The following is an 18,962-nucleotide window of genomic DNA, read 5'->3' as shown; positions in this document are numbered from 1 at the left end:
TAAAGTGCAGTTAAAAATATGATTATTAAGAGCCAGGTGTGGCGACACATACCTCTAATTCCAGCACTTGGGAGGCAGAGACAGGTAGAACTCTGAGTTCAAGGCTAACCTGGTCTACATAATGGGTTTCAGGCCAACCAGGGCTACATAATGAGACTTTAACCTCAAAAAAAAAATATTGTGGATTCTGACATTATTATGTTAAACAATAGGTTACCTTCAGCCTATACCCCGTTAACAGGAGTACAGAACAGTTTTCCTAAACAACCATTCTGTACCACTTCATGAAAACCTTGCTATGCTTTAATATCCCTTTAATCCTGTGATTCTCATGAAGCAGCAAAATCTGGCCCCATTAGAATGCAGATTCTCTAGCCACAACCCAGAATTCTAAGTGAGCAAACTCCAGGGATAGGACTGGGCTCATCTCTTAGCTTGATAGCCCTCCAGAAGATTCTGATGAACTGAGGTTTCTCAGCCACACTGAAGCTATCACCAGATGGAAGCAAGCTTTACTAATTTAGGAGTTCCCATACCTTGGCCAGTCACTGGCACCATGGCCTCGGAGTGATCAGACAACACCAAGCTGAAGCCTCTGATTGCAGGCAGCAGGGAAACGACGATGAAAGAGCTATATGCAGAACAGGAGCGACCATCGGGGTTGAGCTTAAACCCACTGGCACAGGCACAAGAGAACATTCCGCCTGGTACGGGCAGGCAGATCTGTTGGCAAGCATTTGGGTTGTTGCTACAGCCATTGGGGGAGTCAGCAGCATCTAAAAAAATAATCCAAAATCAGTCTGTGACCTTATGTGCTTGGCCATCCAGCTCATTTTTTTTTAAATTGAGTCAATCAATTTATTATAAAAACAATAAATACATAATAACTAGATAAGCAGGTTAAAACCAATGCTGAAAGATAGGAATTTATTTAAGCCCCTAAATAGCACTGGAAGGAAGGACTACAGAGCAGATAGAAAATGGAGCATTGCTGCTTTTTATTTTGTTTCCTTCGCTAAAAAGCATGCAAAGATTAAAGATGAAAGAAATATACATAGTGGCTTTTTGGCCCCTTGCCTTTCAACCTATGAGATAACAATACTTAAAAGACGTTTTTAACCAAATGCAAGCAATTAAGAAACAGAATAGTTGGTTCCCTTTGGTTAGATATTAAAAACTATAAACTGTCGAAAGTGAAAAAGAAACTCAGTTTTATCAAGCTAATAAAATCCTGGAAGTCAGAGTTCAAAGTCTTACTCATAGTAAGACCCTGTATCTTACTATGATATCTTACTGTCTTACAGGTGGACTAAAAATTAAGACTAAAAATTCTGTGATAAAACTCAGCAACAACTACTTTTCTTTTTCTTAGGCATAGAGCAATAAACAAAACAAAAGAAGCAATTGCCCTTCACAGAGGCTCTATTACAAAAAAGAAACATGGACAATGAAAAAACAGATGAATATGCTGATGAATGCTAAAAAGTAAAAGCAGACTCAGTATGAAACCTTAGAAGAGCTGGGCTGTGGTGGCACACGCCTTTAATCCAAGCACTGGGAAGGCAGAGACAGGCGGGATCTCACAGGCTAGCCTGATCTACATATTGTGTTCCAGGACAACCAGGGCTACACAGAGAAACCAAGTCTCAGAAGAAAAATAAAAATTAAAAAAAAAAATCTCATGTGTTCAAATAGATGGGAGCCTACTATAGAGGGTTCTCTGAAAGGCTCCACCCAACAGGGGATTGAAGCAGAGGCTGAGACTCACAGCTAAACTGGGTAGAGTGCAGAGAGTCTTACAGAAGAAGGGTGGATAGAAGGACACGGAGGGGACAAGAGACCAACAAAACTAAAAAATCTGAGCCCAAGAGGTCCTGCAGAGACTGATGCATCAACCAATGACCATGCTTGGACAGGACCTAGACCCTCTGCTCAGATGTAGCCAATTGGTAGCTCAGTCTCCATGTAGGTCACCTAATAAGGGGAGCAGAGGCTGTCACTGACATGAACTCAGTTGTCTGCTCTTTGATTACTTGCCCCTGGTGATGTGGCCTTGCAAGGCCACACAGGAAGAGGATCCAGGCAGTCCTGATAAGACATGAGATGGCAGAGGAGGAGAATTCCCCCATTCAGTGGACTAGGGGAAGGGGACAGCATGGGGGGGGGGACTGGGAGAGTTGAAGGAGGGGCTTCAACTGGGATATATAATGAATAAATTGTGTAAAAAAAAATAAAATAAAATAAAAGTACGAGAAAAGAATGGAAATTCTGGCCTTTGAGATGCCAGGTTAGTCACTGACACTTAACTGTCAAATACTCCAAGTAATTCTGCATACTTGTGTATGTACCAGGAAAGGGGCTTCTGAATGTGAGTGTGCAGGCGTGTAAACACACATCACACAGGACAAGCACTCACTTCGTCGGTGGTAAACCCGAAGGCCCCTCAGTTTCGGGATGTTGTCTCTCAAGACGACTTTGTTGCCCCCGGAGGACTTGTCGACTCTTTCAATGACCTCATACTGCTCATCAGAGTAGTAAAGGAAGGAGCCGTGGACCGCAAGACCCCACGGGTGGGCGAGGTGGTGGACCAGGATCGTCCGCTCTGTGCCGTCCACATTTCCTCTTTCGATCTGCAAGACCAGAACGCTCATTGTTTCACCGAGCCACAGGGAATGAAGTAAGAACATGTTTAAATGAACGTTCTCTTGCCCGTCTGTGCACTCGACCCTTCCTTCAGATTTCTCACGCCTGTTATGGAACTGGGCGGAGTACGCTTGCCTTTGACTGACTTGCTCACCAATCCACAGCACGCTTAAGGATGTAGAGACACGTCTGAGCACACACCACCATGCAGCAGCTGACAGACATTGGCTGTAACATCTTTACCCACAATTTCTTTAATCAGGATTAGGAGTTGTGTCCCCCCAGAATTACAGGACAGCCCTACTGGCTGGGAGCCAAGCATGGCACTATGGTGTGAAGCCAAAATGGCATTTGTCCGCCGAGAAACAATCAAGTAGATTGCTTGGCAGGGAGAGAGGGTACAGGGGGGTCGTAAGGTTTAACCTGGGTCCAAAGCCTGTCACTTTGCACTTTCTTTGCACTAGCAGCCCAGCTGGGCACTGCTGACGGAGAGGTCTGGGTAATTCACTGCCTCACAGACAAGGGAACGCAGAAGGTTATATGCCAGAAATGACAGAAATTCTAAAAGTCTAGAATAAAGAAAAAAAAAATCATGAACCTCCAGGCTGCCAGTGACTAGAGCAGAGAAGCGCTGAGGCAGCTTCTCCAGGCCAGCTGCTCTCAACTGGACGAAAATCAAACCTGGTAACTGTGGTTTCACAAAGACAGTCGTTTTAGAAAAACATGAAGAACTCATGTTTCTAGTGGGATGATAGCCAACAACTCCACTCACAGCCAGAGGGCTCAGAATCGTGGCGGCGGCAGCAGAAGTGTGGACTTCGGGCAGATTAATGATGAAAAAGCATGGACCTTTGATGATTAAATAAGGAGAAGTATTTTTTTAAGAGGGAGGGTATAAAGCTCACAGGTTCAGGAGGACAGAGTGGGCACAGTCCAGGGAGGGGAGGGAGCTGATGAGTCCTGTCTGACCATACTAACTTGTATGCAGAGACTACACCATGGGACAAGACCTTTGCTTACATACGTGTTGCTAGCTTTACATGTTTTTATTGTGTTTGGGTAGGGGTATATGTACCACCCATATGCATATATGAAGGTCAGAGCACCCAATACTCTCTTTTTAGCCAGTGGGTCTCAGGGATCAAACTTGGGTCATTAGATTTGGCCAAGTACCTTTACCCCCTGAGCCATCTCACTGGCCCAACTCCTTCTTTTAAATCTTCTAAGTGTATCATCACTGTAAGTAATAGGAGAGCAAAAGTGTTAGGTAGAGTTGGCAAGTGCCCTAGGTTTGATACCCAGAACTCATGATATTATTACTAAAAACAGTAACAATAATGCCTTCTGGAAAATGAAGCTGGTATCTGGTGATATTGCATGATCGTTAGGGTTAAATCAGTGTCAGTGATCTAAAGTCCAGTGTCAGTGATCTAAAGTCCAGAATATGTTTAACATATAGTCTGGTCCATCACTATTACTGAGCACTTCCTTTGCCAAGATTACTGACATAGCGGCAAAGGCCAAGTCTCAAGTGGAACCTTACAGTGCACTTATGGCAGAATAAAGGCGCTCCCTCTTGGAGTTTAAGATCATCAGTAGAGGAAATCTCACGTGTGTATTGACCATGTCTTTAGCTGCTGAGCTAGGACAAGTAAGAAATGACAAGCGGTGACAACTTATCCCAAATGAAACCGAAGGGTTTCACAGGAGAAACATAAACATCATTCTGTATGGAGTGCTGAACATGCTGGAAACAAATGCAGGCCAAGACTCAAGCAAGCAGAGGAAGGGCAGTAATAAGACCCTGGCTCGAGCCACACGTCCATAAACACACAGCGGTTCACACTTCCAGTAGTGAAGAGCTAGAGCCACATACCACGCCTGTGCTGGTGACTGCCCAGTAGAGCTTCTGCTCCTGAATGTCCAAGGTGACCACCTCCAGGTGCTGCATGTTCCCAGTGAAGAGAATTTTCAAAGATGTTCCGTCCATGTTCGCACTCGCAATCTTGGCAGGAACCCCGCCGTTTGTCCCTTGGTCTGACCAATACAGTTTCCTAGAACCATGAAAAAAAAAAAGATCAAAAACGTGAGGGCTTCCTGAAACAGGAAACATAGGAGGGCCATGCCACGGAGAAGAGCGTTTAACCAGTGCTCTGCCGGTGTCTCTACAATTCTGTTATCTGGGGGCTACATGTCATGGATACTGAAGACGGGATGGTAACGTTGCCCATCTACTCAGGCTTTAAGGACTGTTAAGTCAGAATGTACTGTTCCATCTTGTATTGTTTAAATCCTGAAATTCCTGCCTGTGGAGCATTACACGTCCTTTGCTTGAACTTGAAGATACAGATTGCTTCCTTCACATTCAACACAATCCAGAGTTACTGCTCTTCCTCACGGGGGCCTACACCGTTCAAATGTCACATACCCTATGGTTTGAAATGTTAACAGGGCACTTCCATCAGACTGGGTCATGACACATACTGCCACTGGGTTTATCACTCACCCACGTGCAGGATCAACAGCTATGCCAATCGGGAAACCAGCGCCAAGAGGGGTGCCATCATCGGTAATGAGCGTTTTTCCATACCTCACATCTCCCTGGAGTGTCAACACCTACGGTCCAAAATCACGTATTAGAGCTTATATTTCTTTCATGGAAGCAAAGACAGATGAGCCACAGAACTAAAGCTAAGGCATGGCCAGGAATGATGCCCCTAATCTCTAGTTGTGCTTCTGTCTGTTCCCACTTCCTCTTTCCTGTCTGGCGCTGGGAGGAACAACCTCAGCAGAAATCAGGGCTGGAGAGATGGCTTAGTGTTAAGAGCACTGGCTGCTCTTCCAGGGGACCCTGGTCTAAATTCTCAACACCCACATTCTGGCTCACAACTGCCTGTAACTCCAGTTCCAGGGGATCTGACGTTCCCTTACTGCCTCTATGACACTTCTCAACCAATGAATAAACATACAAAAAACATATAAAGCACTACCTGCTGCTTTACATTTAATGTCTTTTTCTGTAAAATTGCTATTGGGTGCAAATAGATTACTTATGTCTGAGTTTTACCTTTCTCTTTCCCTCTATCAATAACAAACATACACACATATACACGCACACATGCACACGCACACACGCACCTGCTATCTTTCTCTCTTACTCTGCCCCCTGTCTGGCATCTCTAATTCCTGCTTGAACTACAATAATTTTTCTCATTTCAAGTTGCCTCTTTCTGTTACCATCTCCTACCTTTTCTGGGCCTAGCAATCTTCTTGGGTCACATTAAGTCTCTTCTCCTTGACTTCTATTCTACCTCAAGATCTCTCACACAGCCACTCATAGGCTGCATTTTTAAGCTGCACATTTTTTCAATGACTAGGCATGCAGCTACCCCTAGTGGAAAGCAGGCTCTTCCGCAGCCACTCCTACTTTCAACATGGAATAAAGTGTGATCCACCCATGCTGGAACACCACAGATGAGCAAGCATCATACCTCCTTTCTTCACATTCATCAGGAAGAACTGTAAATTACTTAAGAAACTAACCAATACAAACCCTTGGTTGACTAACCTCCCATTTTTTAATACAGTGCTAATTTGTACCCTGTTGCATAAGGTAACTCGGTACCGTGAAACATTTTTACTTAATGAACGATGGGGTTTAACAAGGTCAAGCCATTTGTCCAAGGTCAAACAGGTCATGTGTTTTGTTTAGTTTTGCTTTGGTTTATATTTCAGGGTTTTTGTCCCTCTGCCTTTTCCATACTTCCTTTTCCATACTTTTTTTTCTACAAATAGCTATTGGTCATCCTTCCAGGTGAGTTCAAATAACCACTGACAAGCTTTGCACTGACTGACCCTCCCACCCCCCAAACAGCACTTTGTATTTGTCATGATGGAGCAAAATTATTGATTTGAGTGTGGACTACTTAAAAGGAAAAACAACGTTTTGCTCATCTTTGGATTTCCAGGACCAACCAGGCTACTGATCGATACATTTAAAAACAAAAAAAATTTTACTAATATCTGTTGAATGAAAAAAATACACAAGTAAAGTAGCCCCAAGGCCAGGCTGAATTGGATGCTGAACTGGACCCTTCCCACTTTATCACCCTGCACTGGAGGCTCAATTACAAACCAGGTTTCTGCAGTTCAAGTGGCCTTGACACTTGATACACACACAGGCCCGCTCAATGGTTCCCCAACCGGCTGTTCGTTTTACCTGTTGCTGCTGGGGACCTACTCGAAGCCTTTGGACAACTGAAAGCAATCAACCAAGTCACAGGAAGAGAGTGTGCTCAATCACCGCTTTCCCCTGAGGGCCTCGGGCTTGGCAGGGAGATTCTCAGCAGCACACCATGTTTTGATGAACTCCAGATTATAAGAAGTGCCTCCTGACACTGTCAAAGGCCTAGGTTTCTGCACTCATTCCTGGCACTGAAGCCAACCGCTTCTGCCATTTCCTGATTTCTGTGGTTGCTTGCATAAAAAGGCTTCACCAGATGGGTCCTCGGGATCCCGTCATACTATTTGCCTTGAGACATTCCACTGACTGGCATTTGCGCACATTGCAAAATTCTCACTCACCGTGAATCCCTAGACGTCAGATCATTGCGAACTTGTAAACCATAAAGAACTGTCCCACTGTGGCCTCTAGCAAGCTTCTGTCCACCTTTCTCATCACCAATGTGACTCTCACCAAACAAACCAAAGAGCCATCGACTGACCAGCTATGTGTCAACTCTCAGGTCTGCTGACTAATCCTCTCATAAGCCCTTCTTTCCCCCTAGGAACTCACTTTCAAAACTAGCATGAATTCATATTCCTCCACATGCTTATAGTTGTCCCAAAGTGGAGAAAGCCAAAACCGGAGACATGGGCTTACTTCATGTGATTTCAATCCTACCCTTCGTCTAGAATGTCTTGTGGGAACTGAGATACAAAGAGCACTTATCTCAAAGAAGAGAGGCATTAGAATTGAGTTTCTGTTTTGTCTTTCACTGTTATAAAAACTACCCTGAAGCCATAGTGTGATTTTTATCTGAGAACAGAGGTAGCTATAAAGTTGGCTGATAACTGATACAGTATTTCTTCTATGGTTTTAATTGGCATATGATATAAATTAACCAATATCCTTTATAGGAGCACAGGAGAATTGAAAATTTGTAGGAAAAACACAGAATAATAGAATGTTCTATTAATTTCTTTTTGTAAGGTGGTTTTTCTTTCCCTTGGAGTTGCTGGTATATTTGTTGTTGTTATTTGTTGTTGTAGGTGGTTTTGGTTTTGCTATTTGGGGGAGGGGCTTGCAATAAGATCTCATTCTGACATCCAAGCCAGCCTTGAAATCATTGCAGTCCTCCTGCCTAAGCCTCCCAGCACTGGAATTAGAGGTGTGAGCCACCTTCCCTAAGAATATATTCTACATGAATCTAAAAGCAATGTTTGCACCTGCGTAATAATGGAAGCCTTACCTCGATGGACCTGCTTCCAGGAGTGGTATAATAAATGTTTCTTGATACCCAGTCTACGGCCAGGCCCAAAGAAGACCCCAGCAGAGACAGAGAAGCAAATACTGTCCTGTTGCTGCCGTCAGTTTTCACTCTGTGAATTTCACCCTGGGAAGAAAGACAAAGGAGGTGAGCTGGGCTGGACAGGCCCTGTACAGACGCCCTCTTCTCTCACTACAGCCGTTCCCAGCTGCCAGTGTTTCCTCGATACTCCTCACTCGCTGGAAAAAGCAAAGCTGAGTACCTGACCTTTCAGGAGACAAGTTCACTGTACAAAGCCTTAACAAATAAAGATTAAAAGCACATTTTAAAGTGTCTCACAAGTCACCACACAAGGCAGACAGCATCAAACACAAAGATGGTTTCCTTGCTTCTCTCTTTCTCCTGGCTCTCTTTCCATTCTGACAGATCGCTTCCATGAAAACAAGAAAAAGAAGAGTCTCAAGCAGAAGGGTGCTGGAGAAAGATTTGCACCAGAAGCAAGGGATTCTAACCCAAGGCCCCAGGAGCTCCACCAAGGGCCTTTCTGGAATTGCCTGAAAGAATGAATGCTGCCTTAAGTAATGACCATATACGCTGAATGTATCCAAAACTTACCGGATTCTCAACCCAATAGATGAACTGCTCTGAGTCATCAAACTCAACATCATAACCATAATGCACCCCTGGTATGGGAATCATGGCGTCGTTGCTCTTCTCCTCGGGATCAAGGGAGATTCCAAAGATGATACTGTCCCTCACAGAGAGCAAGAAAGGCTGGTCTCCTGCAACGACAACAGTCTCGTTACGTCCTTACCCACGGCGACAAACTACCAGGGTTTGAGTCAGAGAGCGCTTCTCTCTCCGCAGACAACCTTAGCAACAAACAACTCTGGGTCCATCCTCAGGGAAGGTGGAGGGGTGAACCATAACGGGGTGAGAGGCACCTTGTCTCCTGCCTCTCCGGTAGCATTTAGTTAATATATCATCCAGTTAACCCTTACTGGATTCTAATTCACAAAGGAGCACAATTACTATTGTGCTCAGTTTTATCACTGTTGCATATCTAGAACTTGACAGAAACCTTGGAATAAAAGAGCTGCCCCAAAAAATACCTGCGGTTCTGAGGATGGAGAAGTAGCTAGGTCGGAGAGTGCTTGCCTTGCATGCAGAAGACCATGGGTTCAATCCGTGTGTGTGTGTGTGTGTGTGTCTGTGTATTTGTATGTGTGTCAATGTGTGCCTGTATGTGTATGTGTCTCTGTGTGTCTGTGTGTCTGTGTGTCTGTGTGCATCTATGTATGTGTGTGAAGTCAATAATAACCACATAATTGAATGGATAGAATTCACACAATGGAATATAAAGTATCTTCAAAGGTTCCCCAAATATCTAGTGATGACATAAAGACCCAGATTGCATTTACCATTCCTGAGTGAGTATTTGGGTGTGTAGCTACACTTTATCTACTTGGTTAGGTCATCATGGGAAGTATATTTCTTACATAAGTGTAAGAAAGTTCTCATTCTAATTTTTAAAAAATAAAATTAGGAAAAGTGAGTACAGAGAGATGGCTCAGTGGGTGAAAGTGCTTGTCACACAAGCCTGACTACCTGAGTTAGAACTCTAAAACCCACAGTGAAAGAGACAACTCACCCTTTTAGGTGGGGCCCTGACATCCACACACAATGGCATGTGCATGCTCCCGTGTGCACAGGCACACAGTCACATATACACACAAACAGACAATAATAATAATTAATAATAAAAGTAAATATATATATATATATAATTGCAGAAAAGAACCAGGAAATCCCATAATTCCCTCTATCAATAACTGCTATTGGTTTACAGATGCTTGCTTTGTGTTTTTTTCCAGATTTTTTTTAAATTGTTGGTTTGGTTCTCTAGACCCATTTCCAGCACTTGAAACAGCTATCCCAAGGTTTGTGTTGGACAATCAAGGTGTTTTCTTTCATGTCCAGTGTTAGGCAAGCACTGCTGTTCCAGTAGTTTAGCAAACACCACTGAAGGCAAAGGAGCAACTAACCAAGTGAAATGTTTATCTACCTGTTAGTAATTCGTTTAAACTTATTGAGGAAAATATGCAACTTTTCTTAATAAACATATATTGGTAGTCAAGCCAATTAGGGAAACCAGCTAGGGAATACTAAAGACCACATCCAAAGGCAACACTGAGAAAATCACAAGTAGAATGACAAGTGATGCTATTTAGAATCACTGTAAGAGCCTGGTAGTGATGGTGCATGCCTTTAATCCCCACATTTGGTAGGCAAAGGCAGGTAGATCTCTGTGAGTTGGAGTTCAAGGACAGCCTGGTCTAGAGAGTGAGTTCCAAGCCAGAGAACCACCCCCCAAAAAAGTAGAATCACCCTCAGATAGTACTGTGGATAATACCAACGGTACCAGCCCCCAGTGAATAGCTGACAATCTTTGGTGAAAGAATTCTTTGTATTTAAAATATGTTTGCCCAGATGAATCTCCTCTGAAAGACTCAAGGACACACTAAATTAAGCAATGTCAACGAGGATTAGTAATGTAATAAATCTCTGAAGAAAAGCAGCCAATGTCCATCGTCATTTGTTGTAAACATTACCAATAATTAAAACCTTTCATCACAAAAGTATGATGGCACAATGTCACATATGTGGATGTGGACATGGCTTCATCTTCGGGAACCTCGACTGTATAACCTAGAAACACTATACATGTCCTGAATCCATTATCTGCTTTCTATGCGAAAAACTTACTTTCCCCGTAGATTTGGAGATGTTATAATTAACCATTTAGTTTCAACTTATCTCTAGCAACTAAAACAGTTTCAAAATACATTCACTCCTCCTCCACGAGAAAGAGGCTGAGTAACTTTTTAAATTTCTAATCAATAAAGGATAAATATACATTCTTGAAGAAATCATTTCTCTTTCTCTTTGTAATCTCCACAGCACTTGACATAATACTCCACATACCCTTCAATCAACCCGCTAAGATAACTAAGATTAAGTTGCTCAAATAGCCACTTGTAATAATTCTCACAGAGACAGCACTTACTACTAAGGTATCAGATAATAATAATAGTAACAATACTGAAGTTGGAGTCATAAGATCCAGGACAGATCACGTCACTGACTGTTTATTATAAGAATTTTTAAAAATGAAGCAATGGACCTGAAAAAAACAATGGCTGGGCACAACAGTCAAGAATGTTTACCTTCTAAATGCAGAATTTGAAAGTCACTCATCAGAAAAGTTAGCTATGAGAAAATACAAGGTTAAAAATTGTTTAACCACATGTAACATTAGCTCCACAGAACCTACTTCACAACTGAGACGTTCAACTGAATCACCCCACAGAAGGTACCCACAGAGCATAATGGGAAATGCCATGCTCAGTTTCACCTACACGTGGGTTGAGGGTTTCCACAGCCTCGCACCAACTATAACAGGTGATCGAGAGAACACGCTTACCTCTCACACAGTTGACAGAATCGTCAGAGAGGTTCCATCCTGAAGGACAAGCACAAGAGTAATGTCTAGGCGGCTGTGCAGAAAGCAGGCAGAGATGGCTGCAGGAGGCAGAGGCGCATGGATTTGGGGCTGTGGGAGAAAGAAAGGAATGCATGCTTCAATGCAAAATTGCCTACACAACAGAGCACAGGGTCATGGTCCTACCCAGAGCTCCCAGCGTTGCAAAGGGGAATGCTTGCAGTCACCTTTGTTAAGAGGCACAAGGGAGAAGGATGACTGTCGCCCAGTCTATAACCAGATTATAACGTCACTGAATTATCTAGAACTCATGCCATAAATACAATGTCTCCCTGTTGGACCTAAAAGCTATCTTGTTGCATGAAATGAAAGCAGGTTCTATGTCTGCTGTGTGACCTTGATGTCTACCCGGTGATATTCTTGCTTTGCTTAGAGAGCAATCTTCCATTTTCCCACATCTTTGCACGTGCCAGGCCTTAAAAAGAGGAGTCTGTGTACCATCTATGCTCACAGGATGTTTCTAGATCCTGTTTCATCTACATATGGCATACTAGATAATCCATTCTTTTTCTCTCTCTCAGACATACACGAATATATATATATACATATATATATATATATATATATATCATATATATGATGTATATATAATCTTCCAGGTACCAAACAACATTCTAAACAGTGAAGATAACACATAGAGTACGCACTGTAGAAAGGAAATAGAACCAAATTCATGTTGGAGATGGCAATTTCAGAATGTGAGGGACAGTGTGAGAGGAGCGCGATCTCAGGTAGGGTGATGAGAAGTAGCTTCTCTGAGAAAGTGGCATTTGAGCAGAACTCCAACTGACACAAGGCAGCGATTCTGACGGAGACGGAAGACAGATGCTCAGGACAGGGCGAAGAAAGTAAAAGGTCAAAGCTGAGGACTCGACTGGTGTGTCACTGGACCCTGATGTAGTCCAGCGTGGTGAATGTAAGCCACAGAAGAGACAGGGCCAGACTCTGAGTGTGAGACACGACTGGAGAGATTCGAGGAGAGAAGATTATAGGAAGGTTAAGTGTTCTCCCTCCCGACAAACAGGAAGATCGCCACCACGACCAAACCTTTACATCACCTGTCCACCCACACCCCATGCATAAAGGCAACAAGGCAGTGGGAGCATCATGAGTCGCAACAATTAGCAGCTTAAAAAGGTCATAGAGGTAATAGCTAATTGCTGAAAGAAATGATGTGATGAGGACATGCTATCACCACCTACAAGGGACTACTTCCCTTGTCATAAATAAGAGCAACAGCAATGCAGGGGCCGGGAGGAGCGTGTAGCACTGTGCTTGGTGAAAAGAAAATGTATGCCCTTAGCATGTCCAGAAGAAGCAGTGACCATGCTCTTCCCAGGAAGGCTGTTTCTATCACTTACAAGATGGTTGCCTTGAAGGATGGATGGCAACAATCCCGAGAGGCTGGCGAACGCTGTACATGACAACAGACTGGTTTCCCCCATGCCACTTGTTGGCCTGCATAACCTGCCAAGTGCCACGGTCAGTCCAGTACACAGAGTCTTCAAACAGAGTCAGAGCGTATGGGTGGTGGAGAACCTGGGGAGGAGAATCAGGCAGTGAGACCTCACCCAGAAATGGAGGAGATTTTTCTCAGCACTTAAATACTCAAGATGCTGGGAAGCAGCTAATGCAAGTGTCTACTTTGGGAATGACACTGAGTGGCAATTTTTTAAATGAAAACTGTTTCAGGGCTATTTTTGCCATGTGATCTGTTATATTGAAGGCATATGTTACCCAAAGACAGGAAGCCTCCTCTTGGGACTCCTTCCAGTCACAGGAACTAAGCTGTGAGAGCTCTTTGGTAAACTCCATATTTTTCTGCATTGGCCAATTTGTAAAACTTAAACAGAATTCATTGAATTAAACAATATCAAACATAATACGCTCCAGTTTCCTTGAGAAATATGAGTCTAGTTTATTCACTTTTTAAGCCCTAATTTTAAAGCTATACAAGCATCCACAGATCACGTAAGGCACATTGGCTATTAAAGGACATGGTACAATTTGACTATGACTGAAATAAACATGCTAGCTTTCTTGTTAGTAACGGAAGGTGGATAATACCCCGCTGTTGTTAAATCTGAACTTGACTGCAGACTTACCAAATCACTGGCAATGACCTGCCTTCGATTGTGTCCATCATAATCACAGAATTCAAGGTAGTCGAGATAGGCATCCATGAAGTAGATGAGTCGGTTGGGGTAGTCAATACTTAGGCCGCAGGGCCAGTAGATCTTGTCCTGGACAATGACTGTGCGCATGGTACCATCCATGCTGGCTCGCTCGATGCGTGGGTGATGGCCCCAGTCAGACCAGAACATTAGATTGTCACTGTGAAAAGAGGGAACATATATAGGAAAGGTAACTCCCGCTTAACACAATTCAACACACGGTCATTCCTTTCTCTGTGATCAGAGTGCAACCACAAGCCATCTGGATGTCTTTAAAATTTTCATAAAATAGGCATTGCATTATGACGTGGAAATGCCCCAATGCCAACAATCCACAGATAAATTTTTGCCCTTGCCTGTTTACCCTACAAGTTTTAAGTAGTGAATTGCTTTCTCTGTCTTCAGGGATTCGTTATAAATATCACTGGTGTGTAATAACTCACTCTCTGGAGATTTAGCACCGTGTTGAATGTGAACTGTCTAATTCACGATTCAGTAGAAAACAATGTAACTTAAAGAATCTACATAAAATCTAGGAAAGATTTTTCAAAGGTTCTGAAGTACACGAAAGAATTTCTTTCTTCCCCTTACACCTTTCAGGCAAAGGTCTCCTCCTTATAAGGCTTAAAAGAAATCTCTAGGAAATAACATGAACTGAAACAGAAACAGCCATTTGGTTGTCTCAAAATCACAGCTAAGAGGCCCACCTATGGGACGGTATTATTACATGCCTTACTTAGGAACCTAGCACCCATTCAATACTTCAATGGCTAAAGTAGTAAATGTCTTTTCTTACCCCATTCTGGGATCCAATGCTAGTCCCCTAGGTTTTGTGACATTTTTGCTAATTAGCACTGTCCTGTGGCTTCCATCAATTTTAGAAACTTCAATTGTTTCAAGAGCATAGTCCGTCCAGTAAAGGTTGCGACCTATCCAATCTACTGCAATCATTTCCGTCACAGAGAGACCACTGTCATGTACCTACAAACGAAAAGATAAGAGGTAAATAATTAGAAAGAATAAATGGGAGTAAACATGGAAATTAAATGCAAGTCTAGAATAAGAAATCTAATATGCTGGGTTTGGAACAATTTGTCTCCCAATGTAGGTAACCAGTTAGCCAATTTAGGGGTAAAAATAGAATGGTATATTTAATATACCATTAAATGATATGAGATAGCTGTATTCACGGGCGGTTTCATTTTGATTTTAAAGCATCTGTACTTGCTAATGGCTCTACCCATTCGTAACAACTTACAGTGTTCACTAAAGAAATTGTGACTACTAGGGATTAAGAAACCAACTCAGGGGGCTGGAGAGATGAGATGGCTTAGTGATTAGAGGCACTTGTTGCTCTCGCAGAGAACATAAGTTTGTTTCCCAGCACCCACACGGCAGCTCATGACTGGGGATCAGAGAGCATCTTCTGGCCTCTACTGGAAACCACACACACGTGTGACTTACACTTGGACACATAAAATGGTTAATCAAACGAACTCAGGGAGATGGGCTGAAAAGCGTAAGTCAATGAAAGCTCAGTGAAGCAACTCCTTGACTCTCTAGCACTTTCCTCTGCTCTGATCTGTGAAAGATTCACAAAGTATCTGCGTCACATGGCATGGACTTCAGCCACATGGAGAGCCCTGGAGAGCACATCCACAGGACTGAAGTCAGGAGTATCCAGACTTCTTGAATATGATGCGAAACCCCGCACGAAGAAGGGCAGGACCTTCTCTTGGTGAGGAACAATAAATATAGAAGGGCTATAAAAGAGCACCTACCACTCTCTTGTCTGTTCCATTTTGAAAAACACTCCAGGTTTTCCCCTGCCGTATGTCAGACCAAAAGATGCGACCGGTGACCGAATCAAAATCAAGAGCAACCACGAAAGAAACATCCTGGACCAATGAATAGATGTTGTGCACATGGGCAGTGATATTGTCTACGATGATTTTGTCCTGACTTGCTACAACTAACAACTGACTTTCAGATGCTGGAAATCAGGGAGGAAAAAAGAAAAAGAAGCTGTCAATGAATCTGAAAGAAAGAAGAAGAAGAAAAACATTTAAAGGGTCTCTTCAACATGTGTGTGATACCAAACTAAAGAAATAGGGGGGTGGGAAGGGTAGGACCACAAGAATCAATCACTTCATCCTTAACCCTGTCGGTTGTCTAAGCCCTTCCATCCTGACACCCCTCAGCTCATCAGAAGCTAAGCAGGGTCGGGGGACCCTTATTCATTGATGTTCATTGGCATGTAAAATAGTTGTTTTCTGAGAAAAAAAAAAAAGCCTTCTTTCTTGGATTATTGCAGCGAGCAGCTAAGTACCAGCCTGGAATGAGCTATCCTTACATCCATCCTTGTGCTGTTTTCATCATAATTTGCTATCTACCTTAGCAGACTGTAGGCTTAATTCTTGGCAGGATTCAAGTATTTTTTTTCCCCTAAAAGCATTAGTTGTAGCAGAGAGTTCTGTCTGCTAATATTCCTTTCCCTCTTTTCTTTTTAGTAATAAGTCACATTTAGGTTGGCCTCAGGCTACTCAGATAGAGTCATGTGTCTGCCTCCACTGCAGCTGCAGTAACCAAATGACTAATAGTGTATCGGTAACAAGGATATATCCACTTCCAGATTACATCCTTAAAAGGATGTTTCTTTTCCTAGCCTGCTTTCTAAGAGAAAGAAAAGACTGCAGAAAACTTGATGGATCTTGGCTGGAAACCTCATGATAATATGAATCAGTCTGTCCCTTAGACTGCTGTCATCCAACCTACTTGAAAAGGAAGGAGCTGGGTAATCGTGGTACACACCTTAATCCCAGCACTCAGGAGGCAGAGGTAAGTGGATCTTTGTGAGTTTGAGGCCACCGTGGTCTACACAGTGAGCTCCAGGACAGCTAAGGCTACGCAGAGAAACCCTATCTTGAAAAAAAAAAGAAAAGAAAGTCTTCTTTTTTTACATTGGTATTTTTGAAGCAAAGCCTTATGTAGCCCAAAGCCCAGGATGACCTAATCCTACCTCCCAACTGCTGGGCATTTGCCTTTGTCCTACAATAAAGGAACTTTTAAATCCTCCTCTGTTGAATCACTTTGAAAACAGCTGGATCAATATTCTAACATCTTATATATTCACTTTCATATAAGTCAAAAGGCATTGAATAACCTGACTGGGGGACGAGTCAGGCTTCCACCCTGAAGAGGCTATATATTACATGTCCTGGTGTTAGTTCCCTCGTAAGCGTAATAATTACCTGCGGCTTTGCAAGTCCGCCCATCACTTTCCAGTAAGTATTCTGCATCACAAGCACACCGGAAGGAGCCTCTCATGTTGATACAGTGCTGGCTGCAGAAGCCTGGAAGTTCACACTCGTTTATATCTTCACAGGTCTTAGTATCGTTGGCAAGTTGGTACCCTGGCGGACATATGCACGTGGCTCCAAAGGGCCCCTGGACACACTGGTGGGTGCAACCACCATTAAAATGTAAACAGCTGTCCTGGTCTAGAAGAGAGTCATAGGGCGAGAAGTCAGACGTGCCTGCTTTTTTTTTTTTTTTTTTTTAACTCACTCCAGCATAGTGGAGTTAACCTGAGTTAACTGAGAGCCACAAGCTCTCTGATGATCTGTTTAGTATCTTCTCTGAATTGCCTGCAGATATAGCATCCATTGGAGCACCACCACCCCCACCCCCCCAAGTCTAACTCCATTTACTACAGTGAAAGGACCCTGACAGAATACTTCTGGTATCACGAAACCGAGCTGCCATTGATGAAGCAGAGAAATCTAACTTGCTCCTTCTGGAATTCTCCAACCTAACTAGAACCAGAACTATAGGTCTTAAATGTTTCACAGGAAATAAGCTGGAAGTGATCTAGTGGGGAGGACTCAGACTTCCTGACACACCGTCATCACCATGCCTTACTCGTAGGGCCCATGGGGCAGCGGCTGCTGCAGCTCAAAGCCAGGTCGCATGCCAGGGTATGGAAACGCCCCCTACTGCCATGAGCACCAGGACTTACGGGTAAAGAGTCAGAACACGGGACATGCACTAGGAGGAGAGGTCACAGGGATTAGTACGAAGTCAGCATACACATGGCACGCGTGAGCTCAGAAAAATCTAGAACAGTTCACAGTCATACCTTGCTGGGGTTCATCTGAGAGTGAGCGTTAATCAAAGAGGGAGGCGACAAGGGACAGTAATTAGGATCACATGCCAATCAGAGCATTTTAATCACCGCAAAAACAAAACAACCCCCTCCCCAGATTTAGTTTGTTTGATGACAAGTTCAGATTAAAATTAGAAAAATCTTTAAGTTAGAGAAGTTTATGAACACATTACTAAGAGAGCTACATTTAATTTGATGATGTGATGTCCTAGACAATGACATACGAAGAAGGGAAAACACAGACACCAGTGCAAAGGAACGAATGAGAAGTTATTATGCAGTCATGGTTTATTAGAATTTATCTTTGTTCCTATGGGGATATATAAACTCACAAAGGAACTACACTCCCCTCCCAAAACACTAGACGGGACTGAGACAGTGCTGGGGTTCAGCAATCTGCCGTTCAGAACGAATGTGTGGCCAGTGAACCATGATCATAGAACTTACTGCAAAGTGGGGACTCATCAGTCCCATTCGGGCAGTCAAAGTTGCCATCGCAGAGGGCACTCAGGTTGATACAGGTGCTGTAGCCGGGGCACTGCCACTGCCAACTGGGACACTGAAAAGGCTGGGTGGGGCAGTCCTTCTCATCACTCATATCCCTGCAGTCATTGTCCCCGTCACAGATCCATGATTTGTAGACGCAATTCCCATTGTCACAGAGAAAATAGATCGAAGCGCAGGTCTTAGGGACACAGCCGTTGTGCTCATCAGATCCGTCGATGCAGTCTGGGTGTCTGTCACACTCCCAGGTGTTAGGGATGCAGGTACCATCTCCTTGGCACTGAAACTCGTCTGGATGGCACATGCCAGGAGGCCTGGTTGCTAGAGAGAGCAAAGGCATATGCGTATTGCTCTTGTAATTGCCAGTTCTGATCCCTTTCGCGATACAGATTCAGAGGAGGTTGTTCTGGACTAACAGTGGGTTT

At 43.4% G+C, this 18,962-nt stretch overlaps 1 protein-coding gene across 1 annotated transcript in view; it reads right to left on the bottom strand.

Moving 5' to 3' along the window:
* Lrp2 (LDL receptor related protein 2) overlaps positions 1-18,962 on the bottom strand; it is a 155,762-nt gene that overhangs the window by 62,921 nt on the left and 73,879 nt on the right. The window contains exons 25-37 of the mRNA XM_021635601.2: positions 18,481-18,858; positions 17,120-17,368; positions 15,650-15,861; positions 14,665-14,849; positions 13,800-14,028; positions 13,056-13,233; positions 11,617-11,745; positions 8,748-8,914; positions 8,115-8,258; positions 5,150-5,259; positions 4,520-4,697; positions 2,417-2,630; positions 537-776 (exon numbers count right to left, since the gene is read on the bottom strand). Of these exons, the coding sequence (XP_021491276.1) occupies positions 537-776; positions 2,417-2,630; positions 4,520-4,697; positions 5,150-5,259; positions 8,115-8,258; positions 8,748-8,914; positions 11,617-11,745; positions 13,056-13,233; positions 13,800-14,028; positions 14,665-14,849; positions 15,650-15,861; positions 17,120-17,368; positions 18,481-18,858 (2,613 nt within the window). The remainder of the gene's footprint in view (positions 1-536; positions 777-2,416; positions 2,631-4,519; positions 4,698-5,149; positions 5,260-8,114; positions 8,259-8,747; positions 8,915-11,616; positions 11,746-13,055; positions 13,234-13,799; positions 14,029-14,664; positions 14,850-15,649; positions 15,862-17,119; positions 17,369-18,480; positions 18,859-18,962) is intronic.

This window comes from Meriones unguiculatus, chromosome 8, assembly GCF_030254825.1.
Source record: "Meriones unguiculatus strain TT.TT164.6M chromosome 8, Bangor_MerUng_6.1, whole genome shotgun sequence".
In the NCBI taxonomy this organism is placed as follows: Eukaryota; Metazoa; Chordata; class Mammalia; order Rodentia; family Muridae; genus Meriones; species Meriones unguiculatus.
Note: the sequence above shows the minus strand (reverse complement) of the source record. Positions and strands in the feature narration are given on the sequence as shown.